This window comes from Caretta caretta, chromosome 9, assembly GCF_965140235.1.
Source record: "Caretta caretta isolate rCarCar2 chromosome 9, rCarCar1.hap1, whole genome shotgun sequence".
NCBI classification, from domain to species: domain Eukaryota; kingdom Metazoa; phylum Chordata; order Testudines; family Cheloniidae; genus Caretta; species Caretta caretta.
Window position 1 is genome coordinate 101917340 of NC_134214.1, and position 26627 is coordinate 101943966.

The following is a 26627-nucleotide window of genomic DNA, read 5'->3' on the forward strand; positions in this document are numbered from 1 at the left end:
TGCCCAGGGGAAGTGGGACAGCTCCACAAGAGGAATTCACCCAAAGGTTTCCCAAATAATTCCAGGGTAGGACTGCAGTTTGCCTCTGCCCAGGGAGATGCAGATTCTGGGAGATTCGCAGGAGGCCTGAGTCATCTGCACTCGCTTCGGGTGCCCTGACTCCCAGGCACCATGGCGCCTATGGAGCCGTGCTGCCAGGGCTTCTCCTGGTGGCATTAGCCCCTTTGTGCGAGGGGGACTGTGGAAAAGCTAAAGTAAGATCAGGCCTGCACATAACTATTGTAGAACTTCCGTTCATATCCTCAGCTTTACACAGATCACAAGCCTGAGCTTTGATCCCAAATCACTACGGAGAGATTGGCATTTAACCAGCTGCCTTTTACAGCAGGCCTTTTAGGTTTCCTTCATTTATGTCATTTCAGATTTCTAATTAAATATTTAATTGGAGATTTTTCTAAATTTGCCTCTTTTTAATTGAATGTTTGGATTAATTGTCTCAGAGATATCTGATGTTTCCTGAAGATAAATTAACAAGGAAGTTCAAAGGGAAAATCTGACAGCAATAATTCGCAAATTAATCAGTGAAGCCAGTTCCATATTTGGGGGAAAACTTCTGTTTTGACAGGCATGAGAGTGGGAAGCAAAACCTAGGAGACAAAGAAACCAAAGTAAGACAAAATGACTTTCTGCAGGTGGCAATGCCCTAGATACTGGACTATAAAGACGCTGCAAAGATCTGTCCTGCATCATGAGGGAAAAAGAGAAACAAACATAGGTGGCCATTTCATTTCACTCTGGAGAGTCTCTATAGCCGTTTACCACCATATATAATATCCCACCTCCCAGGCCTAATGGAAGGGGCCAATGTTCTAATCTGAAAAGCTAAACTGGAGCAAGCGGCATTGTGGGGTTCCCTGGTCACTGTCTACCAATGATTTTCAGATCAAATGTGCTCCATTGAGAAGTAAAAAGAGGTTTCCCTTTACCTGCCAGCCCTGCCAAGTGAGAAGCAATCTGGGTTCTTTTCTTTTCCCATGTCAGCAGTAAATAAACGTTGTGCAAACTTCATTAGGCCGTCCATGACAGCTGTGTAACCCCATTTCCTTAACTGAGCACTAATAGGGTCAGCTGATTTGAAGGCAGTACGTTTTTCTACTAGGTGAAGAACACAAAGGAACCATACCCAGTTCACCATCTCTCCACTGTGCTGGTGTAACCACCAGCCAACACAGGACCTTCAATGCTAAAAACATCAGAACTTTACACGTGCTCTAGAAGGTGTAACTATCATCAGGTAGCATTAGTAGACTCTTAACCTCTTGTGTGGCCCAACCACGAGGTGAGCACACCAACCTTGGTGTGCTACCATATTTTAGCCACTGAAGCCACTAGAACTGACCAGTAATACACACAGGTAGCAGAAAGTGCCATTTTCCCATGGTCATTTTCACTGCAGAACCACATTCGTACAGCTGTAGAAGTAACAATGTTTTTAAAGAAGCAGAGCTGAAATTAAGTGAGCCCCTGAGAGGAAGGCAGGCTGGTCAGCAAGCAGCAAGGCAAGGCTAAAGGCTATAGTTTGTACAATAAATCCGGGGACGGAAAGTCAGGTTATTCAGAGAAAAATAAAAGCCCTGGTGCAGTAAGCGTACCAGAGCAAGAAGAAAACAATTCAACGATACATCCAGTGCTTGGTCCTGAAGAAATGCAGAACTTGCTGGAGAAGCACAGCAAAAGTTAGAGAGCTGTCAAGGATGCTGAGCAAATACTTACCTGGTCTCCGTCCAACAGGATGGAGCAGAGATAATCCAGCTTGCTCAGCAACTGCACAGACCTGCAGTATATGGCAGCACTATGAAAGTGGCCAGGAGGACTTTGTTTATGAATATGCAGTCTGTGCCTTATGCCCGTCGGCAAAGGATTTCCATAGTCAACAACGGTGATCTGCATGGCTCATGCAGCGCATTGCAGGAGCTCTTGCATTCTCACTCTGGCTGTTAACGAGTTTGCAAATTGAAGCAAGCCGCTCTTGGGAAGATGGTAACACGCAGAATGTCAAATGTCTACATTCTGAAAGAACATCTCCAGGGGCTGGCATTGCCAACAAGTGCCAAAGTCCTGTAGCATTTAACAGGAAATAAAGGCAATGGAGTTCTATAGAAATTACTCTAAAAACCTATCTGGCACAATAGCGAATGCTAGGGACAGATTTCTCTATTCAGTTCTATAGGATGGTTCAAAATTTCTCTAGAACAGCTATCGTTTCTTAAGTCCCTTAAGACATTTCCATGGGGTGAGGCCATGGCTATGTTTGTTTATGGTTCACAGGGCTGAGTGGGAAATGGTTCTCTCATTCGGGGGGAGGGGAAGAGAGATTTCAAAAACATTTCCCATCCTGGATTGTGAAGAAAAGTCAAAATCATGAAAATGTTCATGGACTGATCATCCAAACTGGTTTTTGTATTGGGTCAATCTAAGTGTTTCAGTCTGAAAATTTCAGAGCATTTTGTTTTGATTTTAACTTTTTTTTTACACAATAAACTACCATAATTTCAGACTGAATGACCCTTTCTTGCAAACAGTGTCGAAGTTGGTACGTTACGGGAAGCAAAATGGCTGCTGCACACCTGATTTCCCACTCCAGTTCTACTTACTGACAAGCCCATTTTGGTCACTTAACCCTCAAGTGAAAGTCTGTGCTGCAGACCCTTTGGCTCAGCCTGGTGTGATCAAACGCTCACCTGCTGAGCAAGCTCTGGGCATCCACTGAGCCTCTGCTGAATGCTGAGTAACCCCCAGACCTATCAGCAGCACACCCTGCTCGGGATCAGCACAAGAGAACAGCAAATACAGGCAGGGGAAATGAGAATGAGACAAGGAGATGAGAAAAATCTCAGCCAAGAGCTCTGGGACATTTTGGGTACGTCTACACAGCAATTACACACCCACAGCTGGCCTGGGTCAGTTGACGCTCATGGGGTTCGGGCTGCAGGGATGTAAACATGGCACAGATGTTTGGGCTTGGGCTGGAGCCTGAGGTCTGGGACCCCACAAGCAGAGCCCAGCCCACCTCTCTGGAAGGATGAGGAGTTACCGGGGTTATTAAATGGATGGAATTAGGGCCATCACTCCATCTTATACTATCTAATTTACTTTTTTGAAATTCACCTTGTCCAAGTTAATTTGAGGTCTATTAATGGTGTTCCTCAGCTTTGCCTATTCCTGCTTGCAAGTCTTAATTGCATTGCCCTTGTAACCTTTCCCCTGTGAAGTCTGAAAATCAAAGAGACATTAGGACTTGCTCTAGTCTGTTTCCAGATGCAATAAAATGAAACGATCCTCCCTTCTTCAGCGCAAAAGGGATTGTTAGCAACAGCATGGTTTTTTGCTTCTGAAGGGCTATGTTTTCACCAGACGATTGGACAGTTCTTTAGTTTTGCTTCAGTTTTTCCTCTGACAAATGTTACCTTAAAATTGCCACTCTCTCCACTCCACTTTCCACACACACACACCCATCCCGTCCCCCCACCCCCAGTGACTACAGCGAACTGGCAAGGGATACTAGCTAGGTAGGCAGCCAGAAGAGATGTTGGATATTTAGCTTACGTTATTCAGTTTTGTTCAGACCATACGTAAGCAGCATGAAGCCATCTGGCTACGCACCTCTGGCCCATGTAGAGATGTTTCTGGCCTATGCACGATTGTATTAGCTTTCCCCATTCCCCCCGCCCCTTCACATTGTTTTATATACACTTCACAACTTGTAAGATCTCCAGCTCTGTGCTCTCTTTGTACGGCACCTAGCGCCATAAAGCCCCACTCCTGAACTGGGCCTGTCAGTGTTACTGCAATGCAAATAATAAATGATAACACTAACTCCAGCCATTCACGGCCTCCACTGTAACCGATTCATAAACAAGCAAAACGCGAATTTGGTTTTCAGCATGTACTTACATTCTGAAGAGGAGCGTGTTGGGGTGACAGCATGGTTTGTTTGCTGAAAGCATTAGTCTGGATTCCTCCTTTCCCTATAAAAGCAAACGTGTTCGCTGTTAAACACTGAATTGCCACAAACACTTTAGCTAGTCACTGTAGCTAGGACAGCACATTACAGTAGCCATAAAATTCCTTGACATCACTGTAGGAAAGCTAGAGTCATAGAATTTCCAGCCCTACAGTAATTAATTAGAGCAGGAATTAAATGGCAAAACGCAGGGTTTTAAAACGAACACATGGCTGCTGGTTTATTCCTGGCTAACTAGAGCTTTTGACACAATTTAACATAATTTTTTTTTGGGGTGAGGGGGAGGGTTGCGGGGGAGCAAGCCGGGGGTTTAGGTCCCAATCCTGAAGCCCTTATTCATGTGATTTTGTTGATTTCAAAGGGACTATTCATATAAGACCTAAATGTTTTAATTTCAAAGGGATCCAAGAAGACATAGAGCTGAGTGGGCCCTCCATAATGCCATAAGGAGATACTTTCTAGCTACGCATTAGTGGCATTTACATGAAGTGTCACATTTACTCAGTAGACCATTGCATCAGTTATGGCGGTTACAGAAGTTATTATTTGTATTGCAATAATACCTACAGGTACCGCACTCCATTGTGCACAGTGTTATATAGAAACACAGTGAAAAGACAGGCCTGGTCTCAGCCGCTCACAGGTTACATGACAATGAGCATGCAACACTGTAAAACCTAGAACACACGAGAGCAGCTCGATATTTCCAAAGATACCCACACCGGAGAGGAAATATTGATAGACCTCATTCTGGGTTGAGGAAAAAATCCTCCCAGAACATCCTAATCATCTAAATTTAAAATGTGCTTTAAAATCTCAAAGATGAGCATTCCCATACTGGTAAAATGGGCACAGAGTAGGTATGCGCAATGGTAAAATTCTGCTTAGTTACCCGAATGTAAATCTGGAAGAGGTCATCTGACTTCACTGGAATTACTCCAGATTCCCTTTTCGCCCTATCTCCACCCCCGCAACAAAACCATTCGGCCCTGAAATTCATACAAAACACAGCCTAGACTCTCATTCTTTGCATACCCTTCATCTCCATTAATTTCAAGGAAAGTTTTGAATGAGCAGACCCATAACTTGTATTCTGCATGAAGAATGCTTTGAAAATAACACCATTATTCTTTGTACGTGAGTTATTTTTTTCTCAAAACATGTCATGCTACTGTTACTTAGGTCTTAATATCAAAACGGACATTTAAAAGTTACTATAAAATATTTTCTATGCATAAAGCATTTTTTTTAAAAATAGAAAGTCGCTATTTGACTAGCTACTGACCCCGTAAAATGATGTCTGTGTGCATTAATTATCCTTTCTTTATATTCACAAAATAGTGCTGCCCTCCCCTTGGTACAAGCATTTAGCCAATATTCGGGGCATTGCCAGGTTGTTTCCATTAGGAGGAGAAAGTAATTATATGAATCAGATATTTCTTTGTGCAATCTTGTTTATTTACAAAGAATGTCCACAAATTTCCATTTCCATTAACACAATAGGAGCACACAGCAGCAGACAGCTTCCTTGATCAGAAATCCAAATGTGCCTTTCCAGCCAGTCCTGGGTCCAAAAGAAGCGGTCTCTCAGCTTTGTCCCAGAGGCATGCTCATGCTGCTTCTCCCCCCACCCTATACCTGTAACAAAGCCATCCCCTAGCCCAGAGGTTTTCAGCCAGGGGTACACAGAGGTCTTCCGGGGGTACATCAACTCATCTAGATATTTGCCTAGTTTTACATAAAAAGCACTAGCAAAGTCAGTACAAACTAAAATTTCATACAGTGACTTTATACTGCTCTATATACTATGCACTGAAATGAAAGTACAATATTTATATTCCAATCGATTTTTTTTTAATTATATGGTCAAAATGAGAAAGTCAGCCATTTTTCAATTGTGGTGCGCTGTGATACTTTTGTATTTTTATGTCTGATTTTGTAAGCAAGCAGTTTTTAAGTGAGGTGAAACTTGGGGTGCACAAAACAAATCAGACTCCTAGAAGAAGTTGAGAGCCCCTGTGTGTTTGAACTAGTCCCAGCGAAACCTCTCGGATCACATGGCTTAACATTGCTCAGGCTCTGCTATGCAGTCCAGTACCTTGGGCAGTAGGGTCTATTGTATCCAGCTTTCACTCCATAAAGGGGTTTAATTGCTCCTCCTATTTAGCCTGAAAAAGGGGTTGTTAGCACACCCATCAGTTTTATCCAGGTCTGTAATTAATCTACAGATCAAAGACCTGCTTGATGGCGACCATTAGCACATTTCAGTCTAACAACAGATTTGAAATTTAGGAAGGTAAAATATGCATTTTATACAGGGTATGTTTAATTATTTCATCTTGATTTACTTCTCAGGATATGGAAAGAAAAGAGGCAAAAGGCCAGAGTGAGTGTGTATTGTGCAGCAGGCTCAGAGTAACGTTCTCCATGCGGAAGGGAGATGGAGGGGAAAGGTACTGTACTGGCAGTCTTGCGTTAGCAATGTTTCAGCAAGTGGGAAAAGGCTGAAAGAAAGAGACACTCAAATTAATAACTATCTACAGAGGCATAAACCAGCTAGGGTAGCTGCCAGAGATGTACCAGAACAAAGCGATACCATACACCGATAGCAGGAGAATGCAGTAACTAGAAACACTTCAGTGAACAGTGGCTGACTTGAAATTGCCATGAAGGCTCAATACAAGAAAGCAAAATGGATCTCTTGCACCAAGGCAGAGGAGTTATTACTCAGCAATAGTTAAATAAAGGGAGACTAGAAAGTCCAAGGAGGAATTATTTTTCTAAATTCTCACACAAAATGAAAAACTGGGCGTGGCAGAATTGGTGGCCTCTCTAAGTGCCGCTTTAAGATGCTGATCCAAAGCCCATTTAAGCTAATGACCCTGTGCACTGACTTCAGATCCATCCCTATATGCTGAAGCAAGTTAAGCAGAATTTGAGCTTTTGGAGAGCAAGAAAGAGGGCACAATTTTCTATTCTATTCCATCTCGGTTCTTCTGTCATGCTCATCATCGCTGTCTCTGAGCTCTGGATGTGCTGCACCAGCATAGACACATCCCATATTTAGGAACCCAAGTCAGCAGAGGAATGTTTGTGCCAGTTTACTCATCAAAATGCAGGACATGAATATATGGGAAAGTTGGGTCCAGAGACCGAACTGACAGCTGGCTAAAGGCATTTAACGCTGAGAATTCCGACCAATACCTTCTCACTCAGATAAACTAAGAAATATAGAAAACAGACGAAGGAAGCTAAGAAAATGATCCATGTAAACAGGGAAGAGATGTATCAAAATAAGAGTCATGAAATACTGGTCTTTACCCTAAAATAATGTCAAAGGTCTGATCTACCACCTGAAATCCTTGATAAAGCTCCATTAACCTGAGGCTGCTTTCCTATTCCTAACTCTGCACTGCACTGCGGAGGCCTGAGAAGAACAAGTGTTCAGAGTATCCAGATATTGTATGTGCTAAAATATTCAGGCACGAGATGTGGGGGGTTAATGGAATGACCCATTTAGGGCCCAGTCCTGCAAGAGTTTGCATGATTAGACCTTTAAGTTGCACTTCCCTTGCTATGTTGGGTTATACCATTTCTTTACAAATGTTCTGGGAAAAGGGGGAGGAAAAATTCCTTATCAGATTGTCTCAATAATAAGGAGAGAAATGGGGGACAGGAATGGAAGCTGTGAAGATACACTAAATGTGCTCATTTTGTTCTAGGCTCAAAGTCTCTCTCTACTCGCCTCACTTGCAGATGAAACTGAATCTCTAAATATAAACAAATCCTAAAACTACTGGCAGCTTTTAGGGGTTCTCAACTGGGATCAGGACCTCTCAGGGGGTTGCGAGGTTATTACATCGGGGGTCGCAAGCTGTCAGCTTCGACCCCAAACCTGGCTTTGCCTCCAGCATTTATAATGGTTAAATATACAAAAAAGTGTTTTTAATTTATAAAGGGGGGTCACACTCAGAGGCTTGCTATGTGAAAGGGATCACCAGTACAAAAGTTTGAGAATCACTGTTATATATCAATAAAACTTTTGCAGTGGATTGTATTGCACATTTATGAATAGCAAAGGACCTTCCCATCCATCGTTAAAAGTATTGTGGAGCAAAGCTAACATAAAAGTAACTTTCTGTCTGTCTCTCACGCTCGCTCTCTCTCGTATCATTGTTTTTTCCACTTCAGATAAAATGTTTTATCTATGTTAGAAAATACATGAAGGGTTTGATCCTGCCTTCCATGGGCGCACTGAAATCAACGGGGCTTTTGGATGCCTAAGAAAGGCAGATGTCGTCTCTTATAGGGACACCTTGACATGGATTGATTATCGCAGAGTAGATTTTTGTTTATGAGAGATGTTAGAGAAAAGTTTTAAAAACACGGCTTTGGCGAGTGTCAAGGTTCCTTCCCCACTCTGAATGCTAGTACAGATGTGGGGACCTGCATGAAAAACCTCCTAATCTTATCTTTACCAGCTTAGGTCAAAACTTCCCCAAGGTACAAAATATTCCACCCTTTGTCCTTGGATTGGCCGCTACCACCACCAAACAAATACTGGTTACTGGGGAAGAGCTGTTTGGAAACGTCTTTCCCCCCAAAATACTTCCCAAAACCTTGCACCCCACTTCCTGGACAAGGTTTGGTAAAAAGCCTCACCAATTTGCCTAGGTGACTACAGACCCAGACCCTTGGATCTTAAGAACAATGAACAATCCTCCCAACACTTGCACCCCGCCTTTCCTGGGAAATGTTGGATAAAACCCTCACCAATTTGCATAGGTGACCACAGACCCAAACCCTTGGATCTGAGAACAATGAAAAAGCATTCAGTTTTCTTACAAGAAGACTTTTAATAGAAATAGAAGTAAATAGAAGTAAAGAAATCACCTCTGTAAAATCAGGATGGTAGATACCTTACAGGGTAGATTCAAAACATAGAGAATCCCTCTAGGCAAAAACTTAAGTTACAAAAAAGATACACAGACAGAAATAGTTATTCTATTCAGCACAATTCTTTTCTCAGCCATTTAAAGAAATCATAATCTAACACATACCTAGCTAGATTACTTACTAAAAGTTCTAAGACTCCATTCCTGGTCTATCCCCAGCAGAAACAGCATACAGACACACAGAGACCCTTTGTTTCTCTCCCTCCTCCCAGCTTTGAAAGTATCTTGTCTCCTCATTGGTCATTTTGGTCAGGTGCCAGCGAGGTTACCTTTAGCTTCTTAACCCTTTACAGGTGAGAGGAGCTTTCCCTTGGCCAGGAGGGATTTCAAAGGGGTTTACCCTTCCCTTTATATTTATGACAGCGAGCATGAGAAATGGGATTATAGGAAGCTTTCTGGGAAACGATGCTGGATTGAGAAAGGAGGAGTGTATTTATACATGAGCCTGCAGACTTGATATGTTCACAGAAAGTTTTATGGAGGAACTGAATCTAGATATAAATTAATTCTAAATAGCATTTTAACGCTGATGAGTGGGGCCCTACCAAAATCACAGCCCGTGAAAAATGCGTCACAGACCTTGAAAACTGGTCTTTTGTGTACTTTTACCCTCTACTATACTGATTTCACAGGGCAGGCTAGTGTTTCTCAACCAGGGGGAGGTTGTGGGGGGCGTTGCAGGGTTTTTGTGGGGGGTCGCAGTATTCGTTCTGCGCTGCCGTCAGGGAGGGGTGGCTAGAGAGCAGCAGCTGCTGGCCAGGTGCCCAGCTCTGCGGGCAGCGCCCCACCCATGGCAGCACAGAAGTAGGGGTGGCGATACCCTGCCATGCCGCCCTTGCTTCTGCGCCGCTGCCTTCAGAGCTGGGCGGCCGGAGAGCGGCGGCTGCTGGCCAAGGGCCCAGCTCTGAGTGCAGAAGCACAGAAGTAGGGGTGGCAATGCCGCGACCCCCCTCTAATGGCCTTGCGACCCTCCCCACAGGCCCTTTTTGGGTCAGGAACCCTACCGTTACAATACCGTGAAATTTAAGATTTAAATATCTGAAATCACTAAATTTACAATTTTTTAAAGCCTATGACCATGAAATTGACTCAAATGGACCATGAATTTGGTAGGGCCCTACTGATTAGAAGTAAAACAACCCATACGGTTTCAGCGAAAGGAGAGGGGAAAACAGGCAAAGTTACCCCTGTGAGTCATTGTAACCCCCAGTGTCAGCTGCAATAAAGAACGCAGAAGGTGCAGCAGCATGTGCAAGGGAAGTGCTGTCAGAAGGATAACAAATGGTGTTAAATGCTTTAGGATGTTAGGTGCTCGATCCTGCAAGGTGCTGGGCACTCTGGGCCAACCCAGCTGCACGTGTTTGACGTCGGGCACTCGAGAAGTCCGTTGGTTTCAATGGACAGCGCGAGTGCTTGACGTTGGACATGTGCTTTGCTGAGTGGCCCGGAGTGCTCAGCACTTTGCAGGATTGAGCCTTATCCCAGACCCTCTGCACAGTGCCCAACCTAGGTATCACGGCAGGGCCTGGAGCAGGAGGAAGGAGAGGAGGAATCCCCCACACGCCAAACAGTAGGAATGGAGCCTCCATAGCTGGTATGTCAGCGTAAGAACTAGAGTTCACTCTGTGAACCTAGTTGCCACCCTGTCGGCAAGAGAGGAGGACGAGGGGCTGTGCAGTGGTTCTGGGGCCATGTCCAGAAGACTGGGCAGAAACTGAGACAAAGGGCCTAATTTTGGTCCCTGCACTAAGTATGAGTCAATAGGCTTGGCCCAGGTGGGGGAGCGGGGTTACAGGGGACGGACGGACAAGGGGGCACATTCAGTGGTGTCAGGGAATGGACACCTCCTCCTAGGCTTCAGAGCAGCCTCTCGATGGTGTTCACTGCATCTGCATAGCCACAGGTCTCCCAGCCAATCACCCTACCCCTGTCTTACCAAGGAGCCCTTGCAGCGGGCTCTCAAAATCCTGCCTCCCCTGGTGCAGCAGAAGTTTATTGGTTCTGCTGCCTGTCAGGATTCCCATGACATGGGGGTGGGGGGTAGGGTTTGTCCCTGAAACACACTGGTTTGTAAAATAACGTTTGCAGGATGAAATTCACAAGATACGTCTGTCCCACTTGCTCCATTTGGAGAAACTACTAGGACTTCCACAGAAACATCTTTTCTTAGATGGTATTTCTCATTCCATCAGTTGCACCCTGTATCTGACGTGCTGCTACCTCAGAATTCGGAACTACAGCACCTTAAAAGCCAGCGCGAGTCTAACCCCCTCTGCATCGCTGCTGGTGCAACCAGGCATGGTCTGTTATTTTGCATGTGGATTTGTAAGTGTCCCTGATTTGCAGGAACAGCACTGATTTGTACCATGGTTTTCCTCATTAGGAACTGGGGATTAGTATAGTAAAGTATGAAAGATTTTAAAGGGCTTTCTTTGTTCACACCATTTCTATTTGCAGCCACAGAATATTTATCTCCCCCCCCCCACTCCCCGCTTTTCAATGACTGATTTACTTTTATTAATGTTGCTCTTTACTTCCATGTCAGAGAAATGTGTAAAATATAGCCACATATTGGTGTCAACAGCTATAGGGTCAAATCTGCAGTCCTTAGTCAAAAATCCCACTGAAATAGAGCCCTTCCCTCCCTAAATAATTTCCACACTCCATACCACAGATAGCCATCAGCATTCTCTGTTTTACTCAGACATTTTACAGCACACATCCCTGTAGTATCTGAGCAGGCAGCATGTGCCCCACTCTGTCCAAGTAGGAGAAACTTGACTCCCTGCCTAGTACATCCCTGCCTGTTTTCCCTTGGCTAATGTCCTGACACAACTTGAATCCAGGCTCAAGATGCATCTCCACACTGCCAGCACATGGCCAGCCAGCAATCAGCTGTTTGCTTTGCATCCTGCTGCTCACTGCTGTGTCAGGGCCCACTCCACCTCTGTGCTGCAGATCCCAAGAATAATCTTAATCCTCCCTTCTCCCCAGCTCCTGCAATACTTCCCCATGTATTTGCTCTGATGTATACTTTCCACTATCAACCTTGCTAAGGTAGGCCATTTCCAAAGAGCTTTCCAGTCAAGAACCACCCCCACCACCGCCCTGCATCCAAGTCACAGTTGAAACAGATGAAAGCATGCCATGCAGCTCCCTCCCGCCCTGCATGTTTTGCCATTGCTCTTGCCCCCTTCATGCAGCTTTCTGTGGGAGGAGAGCCTTGGGAAGAGCAAAGGTTCAATATCAAATGTGCACTTTAAATGACGTTCAGTGCCAAAAGAGGGACCATCTGTTCACAGTGCCTCAAAAACACTCAGTTTCACACTCTGACATTTACTCTGGCTGTGGGGGAGGGATAGCTCTGTGGTTTGAGCATTGGCCTGCTAAACCCAGGGTTGCGAGTTCAATACTTGAGGGGGCCATTTAGGGATCTGGGGCAAAAACTGGGGATTGGTCCTGCTTTGAGCAGAGGGGGTTGGACTAGATGATCTCCTGAGGTCCCTTCCAACCCTGGTATTCTATGATTTCAGGCATGATTCTTTCATAAGCTAATGTACAAACTGCACATTGGTCTCGAGCTTTTCATTGCATGGAAAAGGATATCTAATAGCTACAGGGTGCCTTAGATCAGTGGTTCTCAATTTTTTCATTTGCGGACCCTAAAAAATGTCAAATGAAGGTGGGAACCCCTTTGGAAACTTTAGATTTGCTCTGTGGAACCCCAGGAGGCCACGGACCACAGGTTGAGAACCACTGCTTGAGATACACAGTTGGATAGTTAGAGCAGGGAAGTGGAAGTCGGGACTCCTGGGCTCTGTTCCTCAAGTGACCTGCAATTCACAATCTCTTAATTTACCCATCTGCACAATGGGGTAACGAAGGCCACATGTGTCATGGATTCCGTACTTCCCATGTTTTCTAAAGAGCATCCATGACTTGTAATCACTGGGATTGCCCACGGGTAGGAGGTTGCAATAGCCAACAAGGGAACCTGCTTTACTGAAAGCCTTGAGAGCTTGCATCGCAGCCCGCCACAAAGCTCAGGATATGGTGGGGAGCAGGGACTCCAACAGCTAGCAGATTGTCACAGTTTCCAAGATTCCTCTGGGTGTTGGGGAAAAAAACAGCATCATGAATTGTGAGGAAGAGAGAGAGGAGAGAGATTGGTGACGGGTAGATGTCTGAGCTCAAATCCATTGAAGTCAGTGGAAAGACAGAGAGAGGGAGAACCAGGATGGAAAGGGAGAGTAATCTGGGGGGCACAACAGAGCAATGCTGACATCACAGGGAGGCGGGGAAGAGAGGGCTGGAGAGGGTCGGGGGAGCAAGGAAAACAGAATATGTAGAACAAAAGCAAAATCTCAGCTACACAGAGAAAGAGGTGGGGAGGAAGCAATGTGTCGGGGCATGGGGGGCTAACATGCAGATCAGTCACCAATGTGCCGGGGCAAGATACACCAATCCCAAAAATTTGAGAATCTGAGTTAAACATGAATGATTTTAAGTGAGGCCATTCAAAATAAAGGGAATTTGGACTAACACAAGCTGACCCAGAACGGAACGTTTCTTTCTGTGAATGCCTTATTTCCATGGATAACCATGAGTTTTCACATATCTACCATGACAACCCAGCCTTAAGTACACAACGGCTTGCCACACAGGCTGTTATAAGGTTTAGCATCCCTTCCTCAGGCTGAGTAGCTCTTGCTCAAGTGAGCAGTTCTGCTGAAGTCAATAGGACGACTCCGATGAGCGCAACTCAACATGAGCAAAGGAGGCAGAGCCTGGTCTTGTCTAGTCATCACACTTCCACTCTCAGTAACATATCCACTTACCCCAAAGGGCCATGTGCCACTCAGGCCATGCACTCAGATGTTACTGATGTCAACTGGAGGTCAGTGACCTACTAACCTCAATCTGAGCTGCATGTCTGGATTGAGGATCGAATGGGACCTCAATAGACACAAATTCTAAATGACTGGAACCACAATTTCCGCAGAACCGGCTTATCAGCTTCTACCTGTACATATGCAAGAGCAGCAGCTGCATTCTCAAGATACATGGTATGATGATACGCAGCTAGGAACAGTCAGTTTCATAGCAAAAATGAAATAATTGCTTACAGTTGTAACCTAGAGCCAGACGACTCAGATTTGCACTTGTTCGTCTTAAATCTTTACTTTGTTGATGGTCTGATTAATTGTCTTTAGTTTGTCCATATGGACCATGCAGACGAAGATGAAATGCTCCTAAAATGCAGAACGAAGACATCTGTCCGCCTGCTTGATTTGTTTATTACGACATCTGATCTGTTCTAATCTTCTAACTCAGCTTTTTATAGCAGTTAATTTTTTGCTGCTTTTATCAAACTGGAAATATTAACAAATATTTATTTAATTAAATGGAAGGCATTAATTATTTGTAATATCAGAAACCCGCTTCAGATCACAGCCCCACTTACCCCCAAACCAGCTCTATGACGCAGGTGTAAATCAGTTGAAGCTAGTCTGGATTTACATTGATGAACCACAGCAGGGTCCATTCCCAAACACTAACTGAATGTTAGCGTATGAGAGCACCTTGTTAGAGATGCTACAGCATTATTCCAGATTTACACCACTGCAGCTGTGAGCAGAATGTGGCCAAATCAGCCTTAATATTTTGAACCGGTTTATCTGATTTTTTAAATTTAATATTCTTGGGATCAAAGTCTGCTTTACAGAAGAAGAAAGATGCAAACTCCTCCTGGTCAGAAGGCAGAATTTAACTTCAGATCTAGAGACCCGAAGAGGGAATGCTGAATAGCCCGATTATTATTATTGTTAGTTTCGGGCAGCGCTCACAGCACACTGAGTGCTCTCCAGGCATTAGGGAAGGAATGGCCCTTGCTCCAAGGAGTTCACAATCTAAGGAACCCTGTCATTTGTTAACTAAACAAGCTGCCAGCGACAACCGCTGACATCCCCACCCCCCATATTAGTTTGATGAACAAACTAAAGACAGTTAATCAGACCAACAACAAAGTAAAGATTTACTTTGGTAAACTGTCTCTTTCCTTTTAAGACGAACAAGTGAAAAGCTGACTCGCCTGGCTCTAGGTTACAATTGTAAGCAATTATTTCATTTTTACTGTGAAATTGACGGTTCCTACCTGTATATCATTTTAAGAAGAGTGACTGCTTGAGCTGCGTAATATGTGACAGGTTACACTAAACACAAGCAGAGAGAATTGCTTCTGCCGAGTGTGCTAAAACAGAAGGTAAACCAAGACGTCCTGGGGAGGGTTTCTGATGCCCCTGCCATCTCTATGCTTACACACTCATGGTGGTGCACAGACAATGCAGCATGGGAACTGAGCCTCAAAGGTGATTTTATTTCAGGCACTGAGCGTTCAGGGATTTTTGCATAGCCTTTTCGTCTCTAGTATTTAGTGAGATGGTGCCGTAAATGCCTGTGCTCTGTTATGGGAAAGGCAGATTACGTTTCATAAGTAAACTATCTCACCAAGAGAAAAAGCATGCAGGCAAAAAAATCCTGAACAAGTAAAACAATTTAAAAGATAAAGTACGAGGTAACAAAAAAAGACAGGGGCCTGGACTTCAAAGGGAGCAGTAAAGCCAATCCTAAACCCACCCAGAGCACTCTTCATTCTTTTTACTTAATTTTAAGTAAACTTTTATGTCTATTGTATTAAAACGAGAACCACAAAAAGCTGCAATTTTGGCACAGTTACCCCTCAGTTTTGCCTGTGGGTAAGATTTCAGAAGCCCCAACTTTACTTCTGCAGTGATCGCCAACGTTTCCTAATCTTTCCATGTGTAGATTTCATCACCTGGTGCCAACCCTTTCTTCTCCAGGCACAGTGCTCCTCGCCCTGAGAAAACTGGGGTTAGGGAAAGGGCTAGCTCATTACAATCTTCAGAGTTCTAAATGGCAGCAAGTCCCTTTTTGGTCAACTAGCATTTCCTGCCATTACATTTTATTGTAATTCCTTCATCATCCACATCTGCACAACCCACCGGAGCTCCTGTGGCAGACGGTTGGTTACATCCTCTCATAATCTAATATGGCATCCCAAACGGAGCTGACTTTAGCAGTAACGGGTCTTACTATTTTGCTCCCTAGGATATTAGTTATACAAAACAGGAGAAAGAGCCTGATTCTAATCTCACACCAGTTTGACAGCAGTGTAATAATTTTGCTTATCTCAATGAAGACACTTCTGATATGCACCAGAGTAGATGTAATCAGAATCAGGCCCAAAAAGCTTGATCCTTCACCCATCTACTTCACCAGAAGTAGGATCCAGCCTAAAGACACAAAGGAGGAAAAAGATTGTGGAAGTGCAATTGCCTGCACAACTTTACACAATTCTGTGTGGAAGTGGTGTGAACCCCGATTCTCGCCTCACCTACAGCAGTTTTAGCCTGATAGAAAACCACTGACCTCAGTGGATATACTCGAGACACACCACTGCTAGTGAGCTCAGAATCACTCTCCCTGCAGCTGGGGTTCTCATCTGGAAACTACCATTAACCTTTGTAAGTTTTGTAATCCATCCCGGGTCTCTGTCTAGTTTAATCCTCAAGTCATTCCTACCCCATATGGGTACATTAATAAAAGACTTTTTTCTATAGTTAAGCCTGATCAGACAGTTCCATGTTTATATTAGATTTTACTTTCAAACTTTAATACTCCTAAACAAATACAGATGAAGGTACCATGGAAATAATTCTATTAAGCACCAACTTATTACACAAGCCTTCTGAATAATGCATGGGTAGAAGTCATCTGGAGAAAAAGCCAGGTTTTCTAGTCCCTGAAAATTACATTTATAGAGGACTTCTTTACATTTTCTATGATGGTCTGTTACAGTCATCTATTGAGGTACAGCATTTATTATCCATTTGCACAGTGCCTAGCACAGTGGGGTCAACCTGATGGAGACTTTTAGGTGCCACTACAATTTAAGTATTAAATCAATAATAAGGCCTTCATCACCATAGTACCCAAGCACACTCCAAGTATTTAAAAAGAGAAACAATAACCCCCTCTTCCTGCTCAGTCAGTCTGAGAAAGACCTGGACTAGTTTATAGTGCTTGGGTTGTGTGTATGTGAAGAACGTATCAAGACACTCCACAGTAAACAAAAACAAAAAACACCCAAGCGGGGCAGGAGGGAGGTTGCATGTATTTGGTTCTGAAATTGGGTGGCATCCATAGTCTCTTGCAGGAGTGATTCCATGATCCAGCTCTGTCTCCCACACTGGCGAGCCTCCCCCATTGATTTAACTGTTCAGCTAGAACACAGCAGTTCTGGGTGGGAGCGGGAGGAGTAGCTAGGGCCCATCTCATTAAGGGTTCTGAGTATCAGGACAGAGTGCTTGAACTGAGTGCTATTTAATGGGAAGCCAGGGCAGGGAGCAAAAAGCAAGAGAAGAGGAGGCCTGGCAGTAGGCCCTGGGCACAGGAAGGGACTATGAAGTCTATAAAGATTGTAAAAAGAACAGGAGGACTTGTGGCACCTTAGAGACTAACACATTTATTTGAGCATGAGCTTCTGTGGGCTCAAAGAAATGGGTTAGTCTCTAAGGTGCCACAAGTCCTCCTGTTCTTTTTGCGGATACAGACTAACACGGCTGCTCCTCTGAAACCTATAAAGGTTGTGTGGCTGTAGCAAGGCGCAGCTGGGCCCCTCTTACTTCTGCCCCTGATGCCCTCACAAACCAGTCAGGGACGCCTCAGGCTGATGCAAATCACCAGTGCACTTTATTTGTAGCTATTTCCCCCCACCGCCTTCCTATCTATATACAGATTTGTTTCACAGCCAGGCTTTACAAGCAGCAGACCAGAGCCAACCGCCCCTCTCTGCCTCTGGCCTCTCCCTTTCTCTTCCTCCTGTCTGTCCACTCCCCCCGCCCCCCGGCTTCCTTCCTCCCATCCCTTTTATAGCCCCTGGCTAATTAGGCTGGCAACCATAGCTAGTTGCCAGGCAGGCACAGGCGTATTCAGCCAGCTCCCATCTCCTCCCCTGAATTGGGGCTGGCATGGAGGGGGCTGACTAAGCACTCCTTGCCCAGCACCCTGTCACAGTGGCACTGAGGTGACAATGGACTGTTGTGTTCAATACAAAAAATCTGAAGGGACTGATTCTGGGGCTGTTGGGAGCTTTATTGGATGTACCAGCTGAGTCAGGGAGAGTTGGTGTTGACTCCTGAACATCCCAGGGGACCCTGAAGGAGAGGCCTATGCCTTGCCACGATTGCGACCCCTGGCCAGAGGTTAAGTCTCAAAGGCTGATTCTATCTTATTTCCAGAAGCTCAATCTTCACATGCATTTGCATGAGAGGAATTCTGAAGATTCAGGTAAAGGCAGGCTAGAGCGGACTGCCCTGTGAGAAGGAATTAGAGAATGAACTCGCACCCCTGCGGCACACAGAACAGGCTCTAGAGATAACCAAGCCTGTCTCCAGTAAGTCAGTCAACAATTTCCTGTGCCTGCAGTTAAACTCTTCCAACTGTGCGCTGCTAATAGCCTCTCTTTCTGTGACAGTGTCATGCTCTAAAGAACTTTGCTTTGGGAGCTAATAAAGGAACTGCAGTTTAACTATTTACTTGGTTTTTACATCCGGAAAGAACCTGCAACATAAACCCGCAACTTAGCCAGTAACTGCCCAGAAGCCCAACACAGAGATGCAATCCTTCAGTTTTGTGGAGATTGTGGCTGCCCAGGAGTTAAACAGAATTGGCAACCACCAAAACACTTGTAGTCTATTATTATGTGCAATGGTCTGCACAGGAGTTAACCTAGTGAGATACAGTCTGTTGAAAACAAACCATCTCCCCAAACATTAGAGGGAATTACATGCCCAGACCCCAGCCCACATATGAATCTCTCAACTAAGGCCAGACACTTCCCTTTATAGGAGCCTGTTTTCAGTTGCTTATAACCTTGCCAATCTTTAACTCTTTGGACTGAGTTCTCCATGGTGCGTGAATTATTATCATCATAAACTTCAGCCAGAGCAATGTAGCCATTACCAACAATGAGGGTAGGGGTAAATTTGCTGTTCTGCCCAAGTAAAAAGTTTCCAGTGACCATTTGTTTGCAAAACTCTAGCACCTCCAGGCTTTGGAGCAGGGATTTGAAGTTGGACAAAGGGGTGACCTTTGTGCCCAGGATGTGCCTACTCCCATCTCCAAGAAAATCTACCCAAATATGGCCACCTTATAAACCATGGGGGTGGGGAGAGAATGACAGTTCACACATGCTCAGTAGAAACTTCTTACATTTTATCATCTACATTCACAAAGAACCTCCCCTACCTTAGCTCAAGGGAAATGTAAATCTGGCTATGAGAACAAGTTTCTTTTTGTTTTTACGCCATTTCCTCTGTTTTTACTAAACCTTGACCTCGTTAAGAAATCCACTTTGCATATGGCGAAGGTTTCCTCAGCCCATCTCCAAGGGAAAAAGGCACCTGCAACCTCAAGAGAGAGGAGGCCAAAGAGGATCTGGAGCTGAGAAACCCTTTCCCCACCTCCCCCACACCATACTCATCTTCTTGGTCAATAAGACACAGGCAAAGGAGCTCACTCCCTGTGTTGCAAAAATGGACAGAAATACCTGAGGAGATACAGCAAGAACAAGGAAGTGAGTTTACTTATTGGTGGAGACAGATAACAAGTAATCACACATTTTGTCTTTCCCATTCCCTCCCTCTCCTCCTTAGCAGTAACCACAATTCGCCTCCCACATTGTTTCCATCTGCTCTCTGTCTATAGCCCCACCAGGGCCCTCTGCCAAGTAGCAAAGCCCCCTGCCCTCTCAGGCACATATATTCTGCTGTCTCTTCTCATCCACCAGTGCCACCCTCCTGTAGGAGCTTCTCTGGGATCCATGCTGGGTCCTTCTCACCCAGGCCCAACCTCTTGACTCAGCACACCTCCCTGGCTCTGGTTCCCAGCCAAATGGAGATGTGAGGAGCCAGCGTTGGTTGGTCACGCTGGGAGTACAGGCCAGAGGAGAGGGTACCTTGCCAGGAGTTACTCTATAGTGGAGTCCCAGCAGCCCAACTCCTTTAGTCTGTAGCAACCCTCTGAGTGAGTCCCACAAACCCAGTGAGCAGGTGAAATCCATGTGGGGATTAGCTAATCCCCGAAGGGCCCAATGACTCCTCAGATCCCCGGAAGCACTTATTACTGTATTACTGTCTGATACATATTCTCCACAGCTCTGAATGAGTCACACCCAGAAATATGGTATTTTATGCCGGGAATTGTGTAAGTGCAATAGCCTCTCTGTGATCCCAAATCAGGATTTTCAGACCGTCTCTAGTCATGCAGTCCAGCGTCTAATTTGGATTTCATTACAGTCATACCTAAGATGTAGAAATGGAGATATCTCTACTGTGGGCACCTTTTATTTTAGTTGAAGCTCCCTGTTTTTGTTCTTTGTCCTTCGACATAGTAGCTTTTCTACTGCATGGAACTCAATTTGTGATCTGTCTGCTTTAGTACTCAGAAAGAATCTAAACCCTTCTATACCAGATTGCTAGTTTCCCCCTATTTGCTATGCTGCCAGTGCAGCATTTGTTATAACTGTGGGTTATATTTCAATATTACCACCCCAAATATCTCCCTCCCTCTCCTCCTTGAAAGAGAGAAAATCAAATATTAGGAGGTCAAAATGCCCAGAAGCAAATTTCAAGACTGTGCACAAACAAAACAATAACTGGTTTTGCATCCATAACCAAAGTTGTACAAGATGCTATTGAGTTTTAAAGGAACAGCAGCACTTCATGATTTTCTACAAGAACCTTTTGCTCTGTTGATCTCCCCCTACCCCTCCTCTGCACTCCCCCTCCACATTTTTAACCTTGTATTTGGCTTTTTAAAAAAAATTGTTAACCAACAGAGACTTCCAATGATTCTGAAGTCACACCAAGTAATTCAAAATGGCGACCACAGCAACAGACAACTAAGAGAACACTTTCGTTTAAAACGCATAGGACTCAGGAATCACGACTTCTTTGTGATTCCACTGTGATATTTCCACATAGTTTTAGAACCAAGTATATGAAATAAAGACATGACAAATGGTGTCAACAACAGAATACAGTAAGTGACTTCAGAGCCATGGACTGTCAAGAAAGTCAGCGTGTCCATTAGAGATATCAGGTTCTCACCCCTTCTCTAAACTAACATCTCAGAAGCAGCAACACAGACTTTTAAAATTATCTTCATTTTCTGTGAGTGAGTTCACCCTCACTCCTGTTGTGTCATTCAGGCCACAGTAACCATCTCAGCAGTTCACATTTACCTGCCTGGAAGCTCTAGTTGCTCATTCGTCTAGCTGTCTGCGCTGTCCCTTAAGATACCTCCTCATCTTGCTTCCAGTTGTAGTTTGGCGCGATTTCTCACAAAACAATTTCTGCATCATCTAGCTGCAGCATAAGGCACATGTTGTTCACCGTGACTGACCTTATTTCTAAGAAAAATAATGGCCTCCAGTTGTTGCGGTGTGACACTATTATAGCAACGAAAGATTTATAGAGTATTTTTCTTCCAAAGAAAACTTTACAGAGATACATACTCAGACTCCAAGGCCAGAAGGGACCATTGTGAGATCATCTAGTCTGACCTCCAGTACAACACAGGCCACAGAACTTCTGCAAAATAATTCCTGTTTGAACATACACTACCCTGTAGGATTTCATGGGTGCATATGCACATTCTCACTCAATAGGATTATACATAATACACAATATAACGTATACATTGAATTTTACATTTATAAATCAAAATATATGATAAACAATAATATATTGAATGATCATGAACATTTACTTATCCAATTAATGCACGTAAAAAATGGTCTGATTTGCAATGGTCCTGAGCACCCAGCAGGTCTCACTGGCCTTCATCAAGTCAGAAACACCTTCCTCCTGGGTGTGGCCATCCTTGTAACAAAAACAACAGAACACATACTTTTCCCTAGGATTTCTCTCCAAGCAAACTGTTCCTAGGAGTTCCTGCAATGCAGAAGCTGTGTTAAATGAGATAAACACACTAAATGACCGCCTATGACGGGACGTTAAGAAATACCTCATTCAGCTGGAACTTCACCAGGCATGTAAATGCCCAAACTAGAATTTGGCTCGGACATTTAGGAAAAATGTCAAGAGATTTTTAATGATGAGAACTGTTCAAGAGTTTAATTGTTATGGCTGATCCCCACTGTCGCCATGGTGTTTCTATTGCCATACTGAGGCATTGGTTGTTTCCTGTCTCACGATCACCATTCCCTTCAGCACCTACAATAGGTTTTATTCAGTGAGGCCTAGCTCTGCTTCACTCAAAAGATCTGACAAGAACAGAGTCCAAATAGATGGCACCAGGGCCTGCCAGTTTCCTTGCATACTAGTAGGAAAATAGCTGCACATACCCAGTGATGAGCTACCAAAATCTTAACAACCGGTTCCCTATAAAAAGTTCTGATGTAAGGGAGGTGCCCCAGTATGTATTTTTTGTACACTTGCTGTATGGTCACCCTAGGGTGTGCACATCTGTGGGTCCCAGCTGCTCCCTGCCCCCCTCATTGAAGCAGGTGTGCAGGGTTACTGCCCTGGGAACTGCAGGGCACCAGTGGACGTGGGGCCAGCTGCAGACAGGGGCATGGAGCAGGGCTAGCTGGAGGCAGGGGTGCAGGGTTGGCTGCGGGCAGGGCAGGGGGTGTGGAGCTGGCTGGAAGCAGGAGGGTGAGGGGTTGGCTGGAGGCAAGCGGGTGTGGGGCTGGCTGGAGACAGGGCAGGGGCTGACTGGAGACAGGGGCTGGCTGCGGGCAGGGCAGGGGGCACGTGCGGCAGGGGCTGGCTGCGGGCAGGGCAGGAGGTGCGGGGGTGGCTGGAGACAGGGGCTGGCTGCAGGCAGAGGGTGCGGGGGTGGCTGGAGGCAGGGGCTGGCTGCAGGCAGAGGGTGCAGGGGTGGCTGGAGGCAGGGGCTGCCTGCGGGCAGGGTGGTGCAGGGGTGGCTGGAGGCAGGGGCTGGCTGCAGGCAGAGGGTGCGGGGGTGGCTGGAGGCAGGGGCTGCCTGCGGGCAGGGTGGTGCAGGGGTGGCTGGAGACAGGGGCTGGCTGCAGGCAGAGGGTGCGGGGGTGGCTGGAGGCAGGGGCTGGCTGCAGGCAGAGTGGTGCAGGGGTGGCTGGAGACGGGGGCTGGCTGCAGGCAGAGGGTGCGGGGGTGGCTGGAGGCAGGGGCTGCCTGCGGGCAGGGTGGTGCGGGGGTGGCTGGAGGCAGGGCAGGGGGTGCGGCAGGGGCTGGCTGCAGGCAGGGTGGTGGGTGCTCATGGGGAGAGCAGCAGGACGCAGCCCCGGCCCAGCAGAGCAGCCGGGGGCCCACCAGGCAGCAGCGGGAGCCCTAGGGCCAGGGGAGCAGCAGCAGCGGGAGCCAGGGCTTGTGCCCAGGGCCAGGCAGCAGCCCACGTGGCTCCCGCAGCGCAGCGCCCCCGGTGGCCGGAGGAGGAATCACATCACTTCCCGGCCGGAGCCCATCAAAGCCTCCGCGCCCCCGGTAGGGAAGCGGGTTAACCACCGGCTCTAAAACTGCTTCAAAATGTAACAACCGGTTCGTGCGAACCGGCTCTAGCTCCCCACTGCACAGGCCCATTTAACAGCACCATTTAGTTTTTTGCACATGCGAAGTAAGATAAATGCTCCTGAACAGATTCCACAAGCAAACTCTCAGAAATGTGGCGCACACTGTCCTACTCCATCCCCCCTGAAAATTAGCACTTCAGTGTGTACGCACACTTTATACTGGAACACAACTGAGGTGTGCAGATAAGTGAAAATTTTGCATGCACAAACACTGTCAGCTTAAGATTCAAATGTCCATTTTGCTGTTTTTAATATATGTGCAAAGCTCTAGCCATCCATCCAGTGGTGAGCCGGAGCTGGTTTGCACCGGTTTCACGAACCGGTTGTTAAATTTTGAAGCCGGTTTAGAACCAGTTGTTAAAGGGGTGGGCAAACTGTGGCCTGCAGGCCACATGCGGCCCACAGGACCGTTCTTTGCATCCCGCCTGAGCTCTCGGCTGGGGGAAGCTCCCCTGAGAATTTTTACTCACCCAGCGGCACTCCGGGCCTTCGGCAGCACTTCAGTGGCAGGTCTTTCACTCGCTCCGGGTCTTCAGCGGCAGGTCCTTCAGTGCCGCCAAAGACCCGGAGCGACTGAAGGAACCAGTTCTTCAGCTTCTGGCAGCTCATCACTGCATCCATCCAATCCATTTACAGATTAGTAATGCCTCTTTGACCATTTAGGACCTGATTCTGCTCCTGTTGAAGCAGAGCACAGAAAAGGGCCTTTCGAATTACTTTACAAGAGCTTATGGCTCCCAGGGTTTATTTCTGATTTTTATATAATGGGGAAACTATTTTTCTGGCTGCCTCACTGTCTCTCTGTCCTGCTTCTGAGTCAAACCAACCACCCCAGACCAAATTACTGGTACAGAGGAGGAGATCAGGCATTTGACCTTTCAGCACTTATCACTTATTTCAGGCTGAACTGCTCGTTGTGCGCAGAGCACAGTAAAGACACTTTTGCTTTAGCGCTGAAGTATAAAGGGCTGTAGGGAGCCAGGGTGGCTCCCCTCCGAACCAGAGGGTAAAGAGCCACCCTCTGAGCCTGAGTGGGCGGGGCCAGGCCAAGCTTCCGCCAATCCCCGGAAGGGGAGGGGTGGGACAGGAAGTATAAAGGGCGGGGCCCTCCGCCCAGCGAGGAGAGCACCAGGGAGGGAGACAGACACAGGCTGCTCCCTCGCGATCCTGCTGCCGACCCAGGCGAAGCCCTGGGCAAGGAGGAGCCTGACCGGGGGGAAGGCCTGTGGCAACCAGGGCTGCCGGCCGCTGAATACCCAGAGGACCTGGAGGGGCCTGACGGCAGCCCGGGCCAACGTGAGTCCGATACCGAGGGGGAACCGGAGCTGCCCGCAGCGGATTACCCGGAGGATCCGGAGCTGCCCGCAGCGGATTACCCGGAGGATCCGGAGCTGCCCGCAGCGGATTACCCGGATTACCCGGAGCTGCCCGCAGCGGAATACCCGGAGGAGATGGAGGATCCGGAGCTGCCTGCAGCGGATTACCCGGAGGAGATGGAGGATCCGGAGCTGCCTGCAGCGGAATACCCGGAGCTGCCCGCAGCGGAATACCCAGAGGAGATGGAGGATCCGGAGCTGCCTGCAGCGGAATACCCGGAGGAGATGGAGGATCTGGAGCGACCCGCCTGAGAGAGACCGGGTAGGAAGTAGCCCAGGGGCCCAACTACACCGTGGGGCGGGTGTGTTTGGTCAGCGGGCGCGGACGGCCCCGCTGACCCAGCAGCGGGACCTTCGCCTCCCGCCACTGTCAGGGCCCTGGGCTGGAACGCAGTGGAGTTGGGTGGGCCTGCGTTCCCCTAGCCCGGCGCTCCCCGGCCGGAGGGGCGCGCGACCGACTCTCACCGGCGCTCCCCGGCCGGAGGGGCGCGCGACCGACTCCGGCCGGCACACCTTCCCGCTAATTCCCCAACGCCCGGGAGGTGGAGCCAAGGCCTGCCACGGAGACCATTGCTCTCCATCGCCCCTAGGGGCTCAGAGGACCGACCGACACCTGTCACAAGGGCTCATTTGAAATTAATTGGGAAGGTGCTCAGATACTACAGGGATGGGTGGCCATGTAAAACCATGAGCTGGATAGTTTCATGATCCTGTGTGTAACTGTAAAGTGTAATTTAGCATGTGAGGTTTTCATATTCATCTGTACACTAACCCTCTCCAATTTGGAATTTTTAATTGTGACAGCTACTTATCCTTAGTCCGTTTCTAGCATTGTGGTGTCTGACAGACCTTTACCTCAGGTGCCCCAAGAAACCAACATTTCTCCTTTCATTTCATTTGTCGCTCGCATTTTTCAGAATGTCAAACTATTAAATCCAACACTTTGGCACTTGGCTCATGTCTCCCCCAGCTAGTTTGACGCCTGAATACAAACCACTTCCCTGGCCCCTCAAATCAAACTCCCTCTGATGTGTTCTTCTATGTATCTATGTTTGATTCGTCCACTCCCTGAGGAAGCTTCTCAGGCCCGGTTTTGTCCACAAACACCTCACTTATCTTGCTTGTCTCTCTCCTCTCTCTGTAGCTCAGATAATGCTCTCAGCATACCTATGAGCTTTAGCACCTCTGCTCCCCACTACGGCACTTAAACATTTTCTTTGTGATTAAACATTTCAATTGTGGCAGCCCCTACAGACCAGCCAAGGTCTAGTGCCATACACACAAGCAGGCCCCCACTGTGCCATGTGTCAGACAATCCCAACCCCAAAGAGCTATCAGTCTTACAGACAAGACATCATTAGTAACCGGGACACACAAGCAAGAGGTGAAGTAGGTCAGACAGGGTAACAAAAGTAACACAACATGCGTAACCCTGAGCCAATGAAGGACAGTAGCCATGACTCACCACCTGTCCCTTCTTGCTCTTTGTCAAAGGGCCGAGTCTCTAGCATGCTTTACATCTGAACGCTGTTCACTGTCTGTTTTAAGCAACAATCAACATCACACGCCTGGAGAGATTAGTACAGGAAGAACGCAAAGCACATCGATATGGG

General features: G+C 46.6%; 1 protein-coding gene across 13 annotated transcripts in view; it reads right to left on the reverse strand.

The window, feature by feature from the left end:
• Positions 1 to 26627, reverse strand: part of HTR2C (5-hydroxytryptamine receptor 2C) — a 459369-nt gene that overhangs the window by 356027 nt on the left and 76715 nt on the right. For 3 of the 13 annotated variants that reach the window (XM_048864041.2, XM_048864040.2, XM_048864043.2), the window contains exon 2: positions 3955 to 4028. The exons of 6 other annotated variants lie outside the window; for them this stretch is intronic. In XM_048864041.2, the coding sequence (XP_048719998.2) occupies positions 3955 to 4007 (53 nt within the window). In that variant the 5' untranslated portion in view covers positions 4008 to 4028. Of the gene's footprint in view, positions 1 to 3954; positions 4029 to 21831; positions 21929 to 21972; positions 22032 to 26627 lie in introns of those variants that run through there. 4 more of the 13 variants (XM_048864044.2, XM_075132604.1, XM_048864035.2 and 1 more) reach the window with 4 other exon arrangements.